Below are 18,122 nucleotides of genomic sequence, written 5' to 3'. Positions count from 1 at the left end.
ACCCCCTCTTTATGTTAAGAGGATAACAGGGAGTGGGGATGCTCTGTAAATGAGGATGACTTACATGACTCTTCAAAATACATGAATTTAAGCAGCATGCTTTGGGGGAAAAAAAAAATAGTTAGGAGCTCCTAATACCACACCCACCTTACCACATAAAGGAATACTTTTGCACAGTGAAAGTTTGATCATGCAGCTTTTTTCATTTGTTGGTTCTGCTTTCACTACAGAAAAACTGAAGCAAAAATATGCTTATTTGTCAACCTGAAGCAAATAATCATAATTTTATTCACTGCACTGTACCAGATCCTTTTACAGTCTTGGGCTGAGTTTATACTCTCAAAGTTTTAACTAGATTAGAATGACTTTTACAAGTACTATAACAGCTATTGGAGCTCCAGCATGAACTCCTACTGTCCACACAAGCAAAGAACATTTAATGTTTTGTTTCAGATCAGAATGATCTGGAGTTGGAAAAAATATTTCTAACAGTCCCACAAACCTGTCCAACTTATTACCCTTTTAAAATTGGTTCAGTAAGCTCTCAGAAGTCAAAATGGCAACCACGTATTTCTGAAATAAGAGAGGGAAACAACACAGAGTCTATCCCTGACCCACTGTACTCAGCTTATTTAAAAGAAACTCCCATAGACCAACAAAAGTCTGGCTATTAAAAGAAAATCGTCACATTATACCTGTTGTAACTGAGAGCAGAACCTGGGGAATTATACTGAGTATATCACTATAAATGTAACTAGAACATGGATTTTTAGAACTTTAATTTTCTGAACTACTTATTGATTATTCAGGTGGCTCTTTCAAGATCAGATTATCATGTTGTCTTGAACAGCAATTCTCATTTACCATCATCTGCTTTATAAGTATGTCAGGCAGATTAGCTGCATGCTTCTGCTGTTAGTTTTTGACATGTAATGAAGCCTAATAATCACTGCTTAACTTTTTCAGAAACAGGTTGAAAGCTTCTTTTTATATCATCGGTCTAATAACTATATTTATAGAGATAATTTTTTAAAAAGTGAAACTTAAGTACCTTTCCTTAATTGACATTGTTTTGCTGGAATTATCAAGGACATCCTCAGCTGTTTGTGTTTTGTTCTCTCCAACAGAAAACATCTCACAGGAATTCTTACAAAATTTGCCTTCCAATTGTTCGGAGAGCTCCTGCAGTCTACAGGATGCTGCAGCTGCAGTTTGTGAAACTGTCCTCATTGCTGATGTGCCGGTGAGTTCAGGAGTAGGCTCAGCATGGTCTGTCCATTCAAAAGAGAAGTGCTGAATTAGATTTAGTGTTATTCTCATACATATTTTACATTAACACTGAAGCAGCAAATCTGGTTTCTAACATTCAAATCGCATGCTATCCTAACAGAGAAAAAATTTCTGGCTGAGCTAGAGTACAAAGACTAATCGTGCAATATTATCTGCTGCACAGACTGGCCATTTGTGACTGAAATTCATATGAAGCCACAGAATATCATGTTTAATACAGAATTCTGGACTTCGTATGGATGAGGCACAAACTGCTGCTTCTGTCATCACTCCAACAGGAAAACAAATGCATAGATGAAAGTGAGAGGGGAACAAAAGCATACAAAATTTAAATAATAAATGAACTTACTGGTAAAGCAGTTTAATGCATAAGTAGCATACTAGGAGGACATTTAATAGCTTGACAAAGGTGGTACTTTCTAGGAGGGTGTTGGAGGCTTTTTTGGTTTTGTTTTTTTCAAGCAGCAATTAAACCACAGGAAAAACTGCCTTGATGAAAGATAAATGCACCATTACAGTTATCCTTAGGGAAATATAAGTGATCTTCATTTTTCTTTCTGAAATTTTACAAACACAACACCCCTCTGATACATGACTGCTCCTGTTTTATCCCAGCCTCCATCTCCCCTGCAGTCACTGAAAGTTAATTGGATAGAACGGACACCACTTTTGAGGAATACAGGCAGAACTATACCTTATTCCCTACGCCTGTTCAAAGGCCATTAAATTCAAAAGAAATTAACTTCACAGGATGAAGATAAAAATGCTTCTAGCACTACAGGGTACTGTGGTCCTGTACCCCATCATAATAAAACAGAAAAATAATACAACAGCCTTCTAAATTCAACACAACAGAAGGCTTTACGAAATGACCAAATTGATTATTTCTAAAGCACTTTTCTTTAAAGTGGGCAAGTTTATTAAGTTTGAATTACACTGTGCATATAGAAATGTAATTGCTCTGAGAATTACTTGGTTTATATTTTGTCATCATATCGAAGAGAAAATAATACTAATTTTGCAAAATTAGTTACCTAAAAATTATCCACTACTAGCTATATATGTACATATGTAGTTAATACTTAACTATATATGCACGAGAAGGCAACAATTAAGAGCAGACACTTGACCTAGAGCAGCAAATTTAGTTTGCTCAGCATTTTGGCGGGCAGGGGCAAGGGCAAAAGAGGGAAGGATAAATCTTAGGTTCAGTATATAATACCACTTTTTTTAAGTAAGAAAATCTGAATAAATATGAGCCATCTGTAAAGACTGAAGAATTGAAGGAATAATAAAGAGAAAACTGTATTTGTAAAACTTAAGATTTCACAGGTATTTCTCTACTTTTAAGCAGTGTTAAAAAAAGGAAACATAACCAGCCCTGATAATGCTTGAAATTAAGTCATTTAAAACTAGAGAAACACCACCATTTGCTGAATGAGACTACACCAATAACAAGCATATACTTCACCTCTTTGCAATGTCTTGCTTTTCATAACACTTTCCAAATCCATCTTTTCTTCAAAGGACTGGCCGCCTTTGACTTCCCACTTACCTTGCATGCCAGTATCGATTTCCTTCTGTTCAAGAGGCTGAAAAAGTGCTTGTGAACTAAACAGTTCCATGCTGCCCTTCCTCAGGAAGCCATATGTTGTCTCTTTATGATAGTCTCCTGTTTTTTCAGGAACAGGATGTGTGGTTTCTTCCTCAAAGGAGCTGTACTTTGTAATTTCATTAGCTTCATGTACTAAAAACCTCTTTCTCTCATCTTCATGTTTCTTTGATGCTCTTTTGCTTTCTAACGCTTCCATTGACGGCTGCCACTGTTCTGACATCTGTGTGCATTTTCCTGAAGAGTCTGAGTTTTCTGCTGAATAGTGGAATCTCAGATCAGCTCTAGTGGTGGCACTCATGCTTCCATCACTAGCTGGCTTCACGTGCAGGTCTCCAGCATAGAGCGGAGAAAGGGCAGATGCCATCGTTGAAACTGATGTTGCAACTGCAGTTGACAGGGGAGTAATTTTTCCACTTTCATTTTGTACCTATGAAGAAAAAAAAACATAAAAACAAAAACAAACAAAAACCACTCCCCAAACCTTAAAAGCTCTGAAATCATCAATTCCCCCAAACTCTCTAATCACGTCAGTTCTTCAGAGGTGTGCTTCCATATGAATATAGTGCTCTATAAAGAGACCAGAAAGAGATAAGGAGGGCAACAATGCCCCCATAATTTGGCTGCAGATGGATTATTCTACCCAGGGAAGAAACGACTGCATGTGAACAGCAACATCTTTAGTAATAAAAGGTGTATGCGTAGCATGCAACATGACATTGTGTCAGGGCTCCATGAAAAGACTCATACTGGCGTGGTACTGCGCAGCACTGGGGAAAGAAATTAGTTCAGGTTCCAGACACCGGATGACATGCCATGTGCCCAGGCTAATCAACTCTGCATCTCAGTAGGACTAATTAGCTTTGGCACAGCTCTGCTCTGATACAGTTATGCAGCTTCCAGCTCTGGAGCTAGCTCAGTGCCAGAGAGAGACTCTGCTCCGTGCTGTCCTACATAGGGCAGACATTCCTGATGCTTCTGCCACATAAATCACCTTCACCTCGGACTGTTAGTCTAAGATTTTCTCAAATATAAACACTGGCTGTCACGTACATCCCTGAGCAAAGTATTTAAATCTAGGAAGCGTATTAAAAAACCTCCAAATTTGCTTTGCCAGCCTCCACACTGGAAAAATTATCTTTTCTACTCTTCTAACAAAATAATTTCATAAAGTTTTCCTAGAGACAGTTAAGATGCAAAATTTTTATGAAATGCAGACCTTGGCTTTGTCTTCGCCAAAGGAGACAAAAAGCTATGAAAGAGACTCACAAACATGCCTCCATACACATCAGAAGAGGTTTTCTGATTGGCTTTTTTTGTTGTTTTCTTAAACCGCAGGACTAGTGAACAGCATGCAAAAGGAATAAACAAAATCACACCAGTAGGGGGAAATCAACTGAAAACTTAAAATGCACATGCAAATTCCATAAAGCATGGACAACACATTCATTAAATAAATTGGAAAGCAGAGCAAAGAATACTATGCTAGCTCAAAGATTCCAAAGAAAGATTAAGAAAATAATTACCAGTTTACTCTTTTTCCATTGCATCTATCAGAATTAGAAATTTATAGATCAGCAAAAGGATTTCAGCTTTATTTACAGAATATTTACATTTGCAATTGTGTATTTAAGTAATGTAGCCTCTAATTATCTGTTTTGATACCTTTCTTTTGTTTCTTCCAAGAAAAACTGTAACTGCATCTCAAAACATCCCAGCACTCCAAAATGAACAGTTCACTATAGAAAGTCTTTTTGAAAACCCACTCCCATTCAACTTGTTTCAGATTCAACCCTGGTTTCTTTTGCTAGGTTCAGAAATTGATGACAAAACATGCTTCCTCTGCATTTCCTTGCTTGAAGAGCAAGTTCATTCTGTAAAAGTCTGGCAAACTAATGTGACTGTCACTTCTTTCTCATCTGCTTCAGCCCATTTCTGTTGATCACCTTCCAGGCCCCCAGACAAGTTAGTGACACCATCATTAAAGAGGTCAGGCTGTGACAGTGGTTGGCATGGGGAAAATGAATGGAGAGAGGACTATGTAAGGTCTGGAAATGTTGCTAAAAAAACCCTGCCAAATATTTACTACAATTTCATGCCTAAGTAAAGTAGGCATAAAGTACAATGATATATTTGTACAGGTTTGAACCAATGTGGTTAGAGAAATCCTGTCTTCTCACTATTCTATTATTATAATATGGAAAATATATAATCATGAATGAAGCATAGAGAAAGAGAAGGGTAGAAACTTTCTAACACTCAGACTGATCCAGATGCCCAGGAACACAACATGCACAGGAGTTGTGCTTCACTGTTAAAGTGATTTCTTTTAAAGCTGTAATACTAAGGGACTAGTGTTTCTGCAATTGTGACCATCAGCTCTGAATGACCACTGCTGGGCCATCTTGTGCTCAAACTTCACTAAAAAGGCATTCCTTTGCAGTTCCAATTATATGAAGGATTCCAGAACAGGAAGCCTAATTCCACTCCACATATTACATAATTTAATTTTGATCGTGACTTTCTGAATTTCAAAAGTATTCTGCTTTCAGGGTAAAAAATAAGAATAAAGATCAATGCCCCCCTCCCAGAGGAAAATGACAGAATACGACCTGACTAATAATAGAAATATATAGTGCTTTCAGGAAAGAGTCTGAAAGTTGCACATGACAAAGCTCCAGAATTCCCTGAAAATACATCTGAAGCATGATGATACGTCACAGTTTTTACACTTTTGGTCAGGAATTTACTTTTAGAAGACATGTAATATTCTACCAGAAAAGACAAACACTGTGAAAGGTACATCATGCACTAATCAGAGAGATGATATACTCTTGATTTACTGAAAAAAAACCACACTGAAGCTGAACGTTTCAGAGGATGTTGTTCCTCAATGTCAGAAGACTGCTTCCTGACAAGCTTTTCCCTGTGAGTATGTCATGACCCCGTGTGCATCTCAGAGCAAAGAGAAGGCCGACTGCTACCGCATCTTACACTGAAGCTGTTTTCTCTAATAAAAAGAAACAAATGAAGAAGAGCTAAGATTGCACTTACCTGCTCAACTTCTCCAAGAGTGACCGGCTGAGTCTGGTAACGAGCGTTCATTCTCCTGTGCCTAATATCTCCTCGACTCCTTGTGGAGATGGCCCTGGATACTGGTTGAGACAGTTTGTTAAACAAAGCCATCTTTTCTGCCAAACTTAAGGTGGAAGAATCTGGTTCATCAGACTGATCTTGCCCCATGGCCTCTTTGGCTGCTCTTATCTCTTCTTTAGCTAAAATTTTTTGGTGTGCTGATGCCTGCAAGCTGAAGAAATAGAACTGGAAATGAGTTTTGAAGAAGCTGTTAGGAAGTTTTAAAATCTCAACCTGATAGAAGCAGAACTGCACATGAAGCACAAGAGCCAATGTAATATAGCAGCCTAAGTGGTTATGCAGTGGTTCAACATTGGCATGATGAATTCTAATTCAATAGCTGAAGATTTAAAAAAAGTTAAACTTTCATTCACAAATTCATTTGATTAGGACACAACAATTTTTTAAAAGGGAAACTCAAGATTGAAGAGAGACTTTTCAGACCAATTTCTTTATACAGAATACAGAGCTACAGAGAGACATTTAAGGTGTTTGCTGTAGAACAAACATGGGTCCTACAGTGAAATTTATGTAAAATTCAATCTTATTAGAAATAATTTGTGGAGCATATATGATAAAAACATTTAAAAGACTGATTTAAATTTCAAGTTAGTGCTGCTTTTAGGTTAGCATATATTGTAATTCCTTTTATAATTTGAAGTGGAACAGAATTCAGATTGTCTTTTGTTTTGAATTATCTGGGGTAGACCAACAACAAAAAATATTTTTGAATGGAGTATACTCCGTTGATTTTGAAGATTGTTTGACCAATGCTGAAGGCAGACGCGTTCATTCATAAAAGCTGTAACTGCATTCGTCTCTACAAGAATATATTTTATTATTCTCTACAATAATATAATTTCTTCCCCTTCAGTCACATTTATGGAATTATCAGTATTCTCTTTTCTTTTTTCTGTCGTGGTCTCTGCTAAAATTCTCATTCAGAACAGGCAAACAATATTCTGCAACTTTACCTATAGGTGGTGCAATTTCTTATCTTTCCTTTAATTTTGCAAGCTAAAAAAATATATGTAGAGACATACAAAGAGGATATGTACTGCTTGTGAAATCAAGTACCCAGGTTTGGTACTTTCATCTCAAGATTAGACTGCTGTATAAAAAAAAAAAAGTACAAGAGCAAAGAGGGTTCTGCTAGGTTTGCCCACATGCAAATTCTTGTCTTTTACAAAGAAGAATATGCTTCTAGAACAGGTAAGTGTGGTTAGAAAGGTCCTGAAAACAGACACTTGACAAAAAAAAAAAGCTGCACTGTTTTATCATGCAAACATAAATGACGTTGATGAATGTTTTAAATATTCTTGAAATGAGTATTGACTTGACACATTGAAAAGACATTCAAGACTGTAAAGATGCATCCGCTATTGAGGAATCTTGTGCTCCATGTAACATGCATGTTTATCCCCCCCAGTACCTGATAGGTTGTACAGTGCTCTTAACTACAGTGGGACTAGGTACTCTTGTCACTACTGTGTGGGTATTCACAGAACGTGAAGCAGGGGTAGATTCACTTTAAAGAATTGCCAAGGAGGGAAAATTCACAGGGAGAGAGAAGAAAAAAGCATTAAGAGAAGCAATACATTAAGTGTTAACTACAGAAAAGACCAAAACCAAACCAAACCAAAACAGAAAAAAAACAAACAGCAATGATTTTTAATTAACTGAGTTATCTGATGCATCCTTTGCAGAAAAACTTCAAGTACCTTGAAGGAACTAAAAACCTAGAGAAGCAAATGGGTTGTCTCTTGAAGTTACTTATCACCCATAACATAAGCTATCTTTCTGTAGATCATTAGGTGAATGTCCATTCACCTTCGTTTAATTTTGCCCAAAAGCAACTTTCATTTTTTCAGGAAAACTTCATGATGTATGACCAGAGTGCACGAAATGCATTTCCAAAATGTGCATTTGAGATTGCAGAGTGTAAATGGTCTTCCCCAATACAAATACATTCCATAAGAAATTATGCAGATTTCCCTCAGGTCAAAGCTTCTTTTTCATTTGAGTTACAAAACAATGCTATGATTAATCCTGTTTACATAATCTATAGGTTCACAAGGTTTCTGACAAATTACAGCTCATACAAGTTATGATTTATTAGTCCCTCTACTTCTAAAAAGGAATTTCAACATGGTTTCCCCCGTGGTTCTCAAGGAAGTTAGGCCTTAACAATAAATGTTTTCCTTGCTACAAAGTTGTAAACACCACATATATGGAATTTATTCCCAGATTTAAAAGCAGGAACCAAAGTTAGAGCCAACATATGTACAAGACTTACGTAGCTGCAATGACCACTTCCTCACTGGTAACTGGTTGTGTGTGCGACCTATCCTGCAAACGCCGCAGTCTCCTCTGTACTGCTGAACTTCTTGTAGGTGGCTTCGGAATATTTTTCATTTCAAATGATTTTTCCATTTCCTAAGAGGACATACGTCATAATTAAAACCATGGAAGAAAAGTTCTAAAACAGTACTTTCTTTTTAGCTTCTTGCAGGCAAAGTAGTAAATTTCCCAAATGCCTATCTCTGAATTAGAAGCAGGATGTAATTGCACAGTAGGGGCCATGGAGTTAGAACTAACTACACATCTCTCTAAATGACCTTAAAGAAGGCTTTGGAGCAATAGGTCTACTGTGTAGATAGGCGAGATGGAGTAAAAAAAGTTATGTAGCTTGTACTTGGTTAATTGCATTACACTTCATTCTAACACACTTTGGGTTCTTCAGCAGCTTGGATATGAAATGCTTACCTCAGCCTTCTATTAAGAAAATGTAATACTTACTCTAAAAAGCAGCCTCTTTGCAGCTACGCTTAATTTGGCTCGGTCATCTAATTTTTCTTCATCTACACAAAGGAGAATAGAAAAAAAAAATAAAGGAAGGTGAATGCAATGAGTCAAGCTCATATTAAGTGCAAGGGTTTTTTCGACTAAATGATTTCTGAACTCCTTAAGAATTATGTTTTACTAAGACAAGAAGCACCACCAGCAAATAAGCTGGCCATTAATCTCTTTTAACAAAAGACTTATCATGAACCAAATTGTGTAAACTTTACTTGTATTTACATGTATTGCTTCAGAGGAAGATTCTTAACAGGATTTGAGAACAAAAGACTTGTCTTCAGTCAGTTCATGTGCTTTCAAGTTATCCAACCAACCTTTTATGAATAATCAAACATTATATTAGTTTATGATAACACACGGACTAAGAAAATAATTAGACTGAAAGAGTGTCTTAAGGGTTGGTATTCATCCTGCTGTATAGAACATACATTTTCTACCAGCTGACCGTACAAGATGGTCTCTCCTGGAAGCTGGTCATTCTGATTACCACATTGTGTCACTGTTTTCAGAGGCCCAACTGGTACCCTTAGGAGCTGAAATCAGCATCCTCCAGACCCAAGAGCCAGCATCTCAAAGTTGCAGAGAATATCAGCTTTCATATAGCATAAAGCATTACATCCAAATTTAGCTACTCATGAGATTACCTACTTAATTTGTGCCAGACTTGTCGAGAGTGACAAGAGGGAAACAGAAGCAAGATGGCAGACTGAATTATATAATTTAATAACCAGCATCTTGCAACTTCCTTAGCTAGAAAACACGTTACCAATATCAGTTTTACACTATAGTAAAGGCTTTTTTAGTCCTAGACCACTCATTAAAACATGTATTTTTTATTCATTAGCTAGCTTATTTATTGTCTAAATCAGGAAAAAAACACCCCTGTGTTGAAAAGCGTCAAGCCATTCCCAACCTTGCCTCCCATACAAAGTTCAGCATCCATAGACAGACTTTTGGACTTAAATGAATCTGAAATCAAGTCTGTAGTAGACATGGCCCCAGGAAAAGTGGTACTTCAAATATATTAGATGTAATGATAGTTATTTTCAAGTGGACTTTGTTTGCATTATCAAATAGTTCCTCAGTTAAAACAAAACACATTTTCTCCCTTTTCTTCCTTAGAAAATAGTATAGTGACATACCTTCAGGGGTTGGTATTTCTGCACTCAAAATTGACCTAGTGAAAAATTACCAAACAGAAAGAAGTTAGTTGGAAATGAGACATCAAAAACTAAAGTCAAACTCCATCTGAAGTAGCAGGACCTCAAAAGTCTTAAGAGTGGGAAAACTTTATCTAGTTTTCAAGTTTCAACAGCTTCCACTTTGACATCCTTTAATAAAGCAGAAAGGCAAGCAATTGCAGCCAAACTTAAATACAGTAAAGGAAAATGATTTCCAGTTCATCTTGCAGAAGATAAAAATCTAAGGTTTGCTGCCAGCTCTTTAACATAAAATATATAGCTCCGGTTGTTTACAGAAAAAGTAAATTATAAAGCAGAATAGATGGAAAGGAAAGTCTTTATATACAACCAAAAGTGTTTATCATTAGACAGAACCAGACAGCTATAATACTTTATGATGATTCATTGTTCACCATTTTACGTGAGGGGGGATTTGCAATGAATTGGTTTTGTCGGTGGTTTTGATTTCTATTTTATATGAAGCTATAACAAATGACTGTTTTTAAGGAGAAACAATAACCTTGCAAAATGTTTGTTTATTAAATGAACAAAGTTTCTTCACAAGCTTGTTCATGTCTACCTGCACCAGAATGCTACACAGAGCTACATATGTGCCTACCTATCTGTCTCCTTTCGTTCTGCTGACGTTATAGGTTGAGTTTTAAATCTCTCAGAAGTCTTTCTATTTTCACCGGGAGAAAAATAGCGCCTTGGCCTTCGTGGCCCTCTTTCACGGTCACCACTGGCAGACAAAGTGCTACCTGCCGTTGACATCTCAAACCGAGATACACTTTTAAACCACATGATAGAAAGCGCATAGGAAAGAAAATAGAAGAGAGAAGTAAAGCATAGATGTAAGCATCTCAACGGTTCACTAGAGATCACTCTGCATGCTCCTCCGGTAACATGCGCAGACGTACACATTCCAGCTACCCCACATCACAACTTGCACTAGCAAGCAGAAGCACAAAAGCAGGATTCAAACCATCTCAGCCTCCAGTACACACTGGTGAGAGCTAAGCTGTGTGCTTTAAGTGCCGAACACAACTGCTGTTGAGTGTGTGTAATTTTTGCCAAGGACGTGCAAATTTCACACAAAAATATGTCTGAAATGTCACCTACAGTTCCGTTTTCTTGTTGGCATTAGCAGTCTCCAGAAAGACATTACGGAGCTGGGCAACAGAGACTTTTGTGTCAACCATGCCAATCTCACCGTTTGGTGCATTTGCTTCCATGCTCTCCTTACTTTTAAAAGCTTCTAGCTTAGGAGCCACAGTATAGTCAGACATTGAGCGAGTCAGGACTTTATGCTTTGCTGTCGACACTTTCCGAACAGGACCTTTTGCCTTGGCAGGTTGTGATACAGACCCACTCTGTATGTACATAACAGCTTCACTCCTCTCTATGTTCTCAGGGGTCTTAATCTGCTGCTCAGGAGCCTGCCTCTTATTGCACTCCAGCTTGCTCTGAACTTCCGAGTTAACTTTCAGCTTGCTCGCGAAAGAGGAACTCCCCACAGGGTTATCCAATTCTCCTCCTCCAAAGAGGCCTTCACGGTTCTTCCCTTGCTTGCGAATCTCAGATGGCAAAATTGGTCTTTGGCCTTTGGAAGCCTGCTCACCCTCCAAGGAATCTTCTTCATCAAGCTTTGCTCCATAACCAAGTGCCTCTTTCTTTTCACTCTCTGATGCAGTGGCTGCTGACGATTTTGTTAAGAGGCTAACATTGTCTGGCAGGAGGAGGCTGCCAGCAGAGATGTTTGCTGGTTCTTCTGTTGCCATCAGCTGAGCTGTGTGAGCAATGCCAGCAGGCTGAATATAGCCATGTATTGGTTGGCGGACTGAACTGACGGGCTGATTTAAAACCCTGTCAAAGGCAGGCATTTCTGTCTGAAGAGGCATGTAGTGGGCTGGCACTGGATGGGATTTTCTCTGAGATACTTTGTCTGTGACAAGTTCAGGGCTTGCACGAGCACTTTCCTCTTTCACCAGTTTCTCTCTAACTTTTACTCTTTAAGAAAGAAAAAGGATTAAAGCTGTGAACAGCAATATCCAATCTGGGAAGGAACAGAGACACCTACTGTGGGCAGAGACAGCAACATTGTATTAAAATAAAAAGCAATCAATACATAAAAGACAGCAATCTTCTGATGCAACCCCTTCCTCTCCCCCTGTATCTTAGCAGCAACACTGCTCAAACACATTCAAGTGATTCACAGGCCCTCAAACATGCATGACTCCTGAGAAGGTAACTGAGTAAGCTCTGAAAACATACAGCATGTTCCCATGAGGTCACAACTGCTTTTGTCAAACAGAACATACTCATAGTCTCAAACAAAGAAGATGATCAAAACTGCTTTTTATATTAACAAAGTGTTGGGTTCAGCCTGAAATTGCAAATTCCATTGGCAACCATGTATATAGTCAGATTTTGAAGACGTCTAAACACTGGGCAGCTTATGTCCTATCAAGATGCTGCTGCATTAGGGAAAGGGATGAAAAAACACGTTATCTCCATCTAGCCCTTCAGATGTTTTGCCAGAGACTTTTTCAGTTGTGCTTTTGTGTATTATATAAGACATCTAAAACTTTACATGTACTGTAACCTGTTTCAGTAAGTGAGAAAAAATGTTGAAAGTGCAAGCCTTAAAGCCCAAAGTGAAACTCTGGCATGGCTGTTCCTCAGAGGACTTGCAGGGGAGGAAAGCATTAAAAGCCCCCCAAAACTCAAACCAGGCATTCTATTTTAAATGTTTCATCACCTTTTAACATGCAGAACTAACAGGAATGTTCCCAAAAGTTATCTTACTTCAGCACATTTTCTAGAAGCATCTCTAGACTTGTGTAACATCCATGCAAAAGAGTTGTATTCTACCTTTAGACACTTAATGCAACTGCACTAACGGAATGCAAGCCTGTGCAGCCGGAGGCAGCCTTTGCTCCATGACTACAACTGCAGGTAAGTTCTCCAGCAGTTTTACAGCCCCACCAAATGTTTGGACAGCTTGCAGGTCGAACATTTGTAAATATTGCATACATGGCATTAAAAATGAAAGCTCTGTATTGCCTCCCTTCCCCAATGGGTATAAAAAAATATTTTAATTCTGAGGAAGGAGAGAAACTCAAGTAAAATTGGAGACTAGCTCTTTATTTGAAAGTAAGTAATCCAGCTCAAACAAAGTATGTGCAATTCCAGGCTTGTTACCAACAGAATTTTTTGAGTTTACATTATTAAAAAAGGGTAAGATTTAGGAAAAGGCGGCAAATGAATATCTAAGAGAATACTTCAGGATATCTAAAATCATCTGAAACACCAACCTTTCCAGTATTTTGGTGTTCTTATCTCTGAGAATTGGTGCACTTTTGAGGGAAACTTCTAAACGTTACTTAAGCACAGAAAGTCTTTTCAGTCTGAGAAAGTGATTCTTTAAACTACATGTACCAAGCATTCTCCAGAACATCCACAGTGTTAGTACTGGGTTATAAGAATTACTTTAGTCAGGAACATGGGAAAGAGTCTTCTTGCAATGTTTTTCATGGTGGGCTAACTGTATGTGTTACCAAACTATCAGAAAGCAGCTGCTTGTAGCTCTAATCAAGATCTTGCTTTACTTTTTAATATATGTTTTTTACTTCTTTTGTATCATTCTCCTTTGGAATTCAAGGAATTAATTGCAGGGAATGCTAAAATGAATTGGTGTGCAGTATAAAAATCTCCTGCTTTGCAGAGTACAAAGTGGGATAAAATAAGAAGTTATAAAAATTAGTGGAAGTCAGAGTGATAGTAGCTGTGGAAGAAGCTACAGGCATTTGTACTTCTTCATCAAAATACCAATTGGTCATAAATTACAATAAAAGCAGATGCTTCAGAAAAGTTTCAACAGCTGTTTATCCACAAGAAACAACACTTTCTAACTTGCTGCTCTTAAAGGAAAATTAAAGGCAAGTGTTAAATGAAGACTAAGTCAAGGGAAAGAAAGGGCAGGTCTGTAGTCTGTTAGCCACACAGCTATGTTTTATGATACCTGGAGGGCCAGCTGATAAGTGAAGGTGTGTCCCCTTCCGAATCTTTCTGAAGAAACCATTCAGGTTTTGCTTTCCCTGCACTACTACAGAAAACAGAACTTCAGGTAATTTTTGAACTCTCAACACATGCTCCCATTGTTTCTCCCAATCTTCCCTCCCCACCGCTTCTTTTTGTTTTCTAATTACTCAATTAAAAAGGGCTGTTCATGAAAATAAAAGCGCAGCACATTAATCAAATTGAAAGGTGATAAACTGTGAAACAAACTATCATACTAATTCCATAAACATCTAAAAAGTGTTCTGAATGTTAAATATTCTGAAAAAGTAACTTTAACCAAGTGTACATCATCCAGAATTTGAGAAGTGAAAGCAATTACACAATCTTATTTTTGTTATTTGCTATTGCAGGTCAGTTTGAAGGGTTTATATAAGGACACCTGGAAAAGTTGCTAAATTTATGATTTAAAGTGGCAAAGACCACTAGGTCCAAAACGAAGCAGTAATATGAATTTAATAAAGTTAGAAATTCAGACATCTATATCATAGTTCCTAAGAAATTCTCAGGAGCATCTGGAAACCTCCTCTCCTCCTGTAGCCCTGTATCACAAAAGCTTCAGAAATCCAAAGCCAGTTAGCTCAAGTAAAAAATGTTGTGTCACTGGGTGACATGGGAAAGGAAAAGCTTGAAAAACAAAGTAACCGCCCATTTGATCTTGTCTTGACTCTATTCTGCTTCCATTTTGGAGTTGAAAGCATAAAAAGGAACAAGAACACTGCAAACTTTTAAAAGCCCTGCAGGAAAGGGTATTTGCAGACTACCTACACAAAATTTCTCAAATACTTTCCTAATGCCCACCTTCATCTACAGATCCTCGGCAACAGTAAATCACATCAAATACTTTTAACCTTGCAAGCGCAGACTGTCTGGCCACACCAGCATTTACAAACTCCCTGGAGGTGACAAGTGTCCAGACTGCTTTCATTAGCTATAGCTACATTTGAAAGAACTCCTTGCATTGCAGTGGAGACATTTGGGATGAAAATGCCAAATTAAGCTCCAGGCCATCTACTTCCACTTTCCTTAGCTGATCCTTTAATAAAAATAGTTGAAGAAAGTCAAATCAACAACTGTTCTTAAAATAACAGTGCATCTACTGAAAATAAGTTTAAATTTGAGAACTCACCTACAGTTGTCACCTTATCCCAATCAAGCTCAGAACAAAGTCAAACACCGACTGTAAAAACACCTTTTGTTTTTCTAAATGTTTTGGAATTCCTAAAGGAACTGACCAATTAGGTGGTACAAACCTTTCACAGGAGCTGACTGAGTAGCTGGAATTGCTTTGAAGCAAGCAAACTTCCTTCTCATCTCTTAATGTGTACTTTGGCATATTTTTATAGAGGGCATGGCCCAAGCAGCAATTGTTTGTACTTGATCATTCATCCTTTGAAGAGAGCAGTCAGAAGAACACAAGCCATGTTTTGAATTTAGAGTTAATCAGCTACTTCAGCAGCTAAACGCAGACAATGTCAAATGATACCTTCTCAGCACTTTGTTGTCTTCTCAGTGATGGATAATAGGATTAATTATTAAATCTTCTTAGGACTGAAGGCCCAAAGCTTCCATATGTATTCCAAAACAAGATGCATTTATTTTCCAATTTGAACTCAGCAAATTTAAATTTAAGAAAAACAATTTTGCAACCAATATAATGTGGAACTGGCTTCAAAACGGCAGCCACCTGGAAAGCTGGCATTAGCCCTTATTATGATTGTGCAAGTGGCCTTACAGGAGACTACCACATGGTAACTTTAAACAGACTGCACAGAAACAGGCAATGACTTCTTTACCACTCAGAAACAGGGACATGAGTTTCTGAGAGGTTACTCTTAAATCCTGGAATACCACACCAGTGAGCATGCCCTGGCACTGGAAGCTGTCAGGGGTACTAAAATGAAGAATGGGCTCTTGGCAACTTGGCCTTTAAAATACCACCTACCACCTACACATGTATCCAAACAAGAGACCAAATCCTAAATTTAAACTCAGCTGCCGTAAGAGCTATACCACATCTTGGTGGATGCAGATGATTTCCTTCAAAAGTAAGTAATTGTGGGAAACCTGTTTTACATAAATACTGACCCAAGGCTTGTCCGGAAAGAATTTGAAATTAGTGATAAGGCAGCCAGCAATTTTGTATTAAGTTATGACTTATTCTTGCTGCTTTAGCCCCAGTCTCTCATTTGTTAGTATGGCACTTCTGCAGAGCAGAGAAGTAAAAATGACCATACCACAAATGGGATGGAGTTTAAACTCTGGAACTGTCTTGACATCAAACCCACCTGAAAAATCAATCCTACCATTCCATTATCTGGAAACTGAGAAGAACTAACTCTCAAAGGAAGACCTTGCAGAAGGGGCCTGTCTCCAGTGCTTGCCAAACACAGCTGATCTCTCAGTGTTTCACACATCATTAGATCTCATAGGGACATATGACTTAACAAATGAAAAAGTATACCTCATTAAAAAGTTTCCTTAATCATTTCTCTTCTGCCCAACTTTTGTAGCATCTTTTACTATAAAAAAAAAAAAAAGTGGGTAATGCCAGAAGTGGCAGCTTTAAAAAGAAACAGCTGGAATTTGTGAATGATTTGACAATGCCTTCAGCCTGCTCAGTCTGAACTTGTAACTGGTTTATAGAGCTGCATTAGAAGAACCACACTTGTTAACTAAAGATGAAAGAGCTTTATAAGGAGACCTGATTTCTCCACAGTAAAGGCTATTCTGTGAAGGAGTGGATTCAGGTGTCTCTATAGCCAGCATGCTGTTTCACCAGGGCAAGTGCCATCACCCCACTGCTGCGTACAGCAAAGCTTCTCCCAAGTAGGAAGAGATAACAACCTAGAAGGCATGTCATTGTTCAGTGTTTCATTGGTCTCCTCTCACAGAAACAAGGACTAGGATTGCTTTATGAGAGTAAAGAAAATAAAACCCCTTTTTACACTGCAGCAGACACTTTTGGCTATAAAGTTTGATGGGCTATTTTCTTTGCTTTAAGCCTGAAAACTTTGTCCCCTCCTTCACCTTATAAAACAAAGCAAACAAGCTGCCAAAGGTCCAATGCTCCAATATCCCTTCCTATCAGTAATTGGATTAGTCAAGAGATTTATCTCAAATTGATCACTGGAAGATAAGCAATAATATTTTGTAATATTTGAGTCGAGACTGCTTCAGAGACAAGTTTTTTTGGAGCCTGGAATAACCTAGTCAGCTCAGGGAGTTTCAGTACAACTCTGGTCTCAGTTGTACAGATGACCCTGCGATGACTATTTTCCTTACTGTGGCAGCAGAACTGTAAGCTTAAAACATAAACTAAATAGAAGATGATACTTCCTACGTATGTTGGCTTACTTTGACTCTGACGGCTTTTTTGAAATTACAGTATTTCAAAATTTGGCTTAATTGAGGGAGTCCAGTGTTAGCTTATATTGCCATGCATCTATGCAAAAGAAGATGAGCAGGATAGAAGTTACCTGAATAATGAAAAGCTATGAAAAAAATACTAAGAGACCACTACTGGTGTGTCCTATGCAACAAAGTGAAACAAAAAATAAGACTAAGTACATTTGAGCAGTTTACAAGCACTGGAAATAGATGACTTAATCCACCAGGTGGTTAACCTTTGATGTGGAAGATTGCTCCCTCATTCAAACTTTTAAGTATGTTTATGAGAGTTAGTAAGAAAGGACACAACAAATATGAATCAAGTTTTGTGACTTTGATAGGAAGGAGAAAGAAGTCCAGTCAAGGTAGCTTCTCTCTAAACCTACTGCAGAAAATGCCAAAAAGTATAAACAGTTCCATTTATGACAGTTAATTTCAGGTTTTTTAGAAACAGTCAGCACTGCTCAGCATGATGCAGATATATTTACAATTAAGTTCTCATTACATCATTTTTAGCCAAAACATTTTAACTTTTTACAGTTATTTATTTCCATCTGTCCACTTACCTAGAAATT

The 18,122-nt window shown here is 37.8% G+C and overlaps 1 protein-coding gene across 8 annotated transcripts in view; it reads right to left on the bottom strand.

Annotated features, from left to right (window-relative positions):
- Nucleotides 1-18,122, bottom strand: part of SVIL (supervillin) — a 71,781-nt gene that overhangs the window by 38,201 nt on the left and 15,458 nt on the right. For 2 of the 8 annotated variants that reach the window (XM_032982601.2, XM_032982603.2), the window contains exons 7-13: nucleotides 10,039-10,073; nucleotides 8,837-8,898; nucleotides 8,334-8,473; nucleotides 5,957-6,209; nucleotides 4,429-4,452; nucleotides 2,846-3,332; nucleotides 1,052-1,271 (exon numbers count right to left, since the gene is read on the bottom strand). In XM_032982601.2, the coding sequence (XP_032838492.2) occupies nucleotides 1,052-1,271; nucleotides 2,846-3,332; nucleotides 4,429-4,452; nucleotides 5,957-6,209; nucleotides 8,334-8,473; nucleotides 8,837-8,898; nucleotides 10,039-10,073 (1,221 nt within the window). Of the gene's footprint in view, nucleotides 1-1,051; nucleotides 1,272-2,845; nucleotides 3,333-4,428; nucleotides 4,453-5,956; nucleotides 6,210-8,333; nucleotides 8,474-8,836; nucleotides 8,899-10,038; nucleotides 10,074-10,696; nucleotides 10,868-11,199; nucleotides 12,088-14,101; nucleotides 14,186-18,122 lie in introns of all 8 variants that reach the window. The other 6 variants (XM_032982596.2, XM_032982598.2, XM_032982602.2 and 3 more) reach the window with 6 other exon arrangements.

Source organism: Tyto alba, unplaced genomic scaffold, assembly GCF_018691265.1.
Source record: "Tyto alba isolate M040663 unplaced genomic scaffold, T.alba_DEE_v4.0 Super-Scaffold_38, whole genome shotgun sequence".
NCBI lineage: Eukaryota > Metazoa > Chordata > Aves > Strigiformes > Tytonidae > Tyto > Tyto alba.
This window is presented reverse-complemented; position numbering and strand designations above follow the sequence as displayed.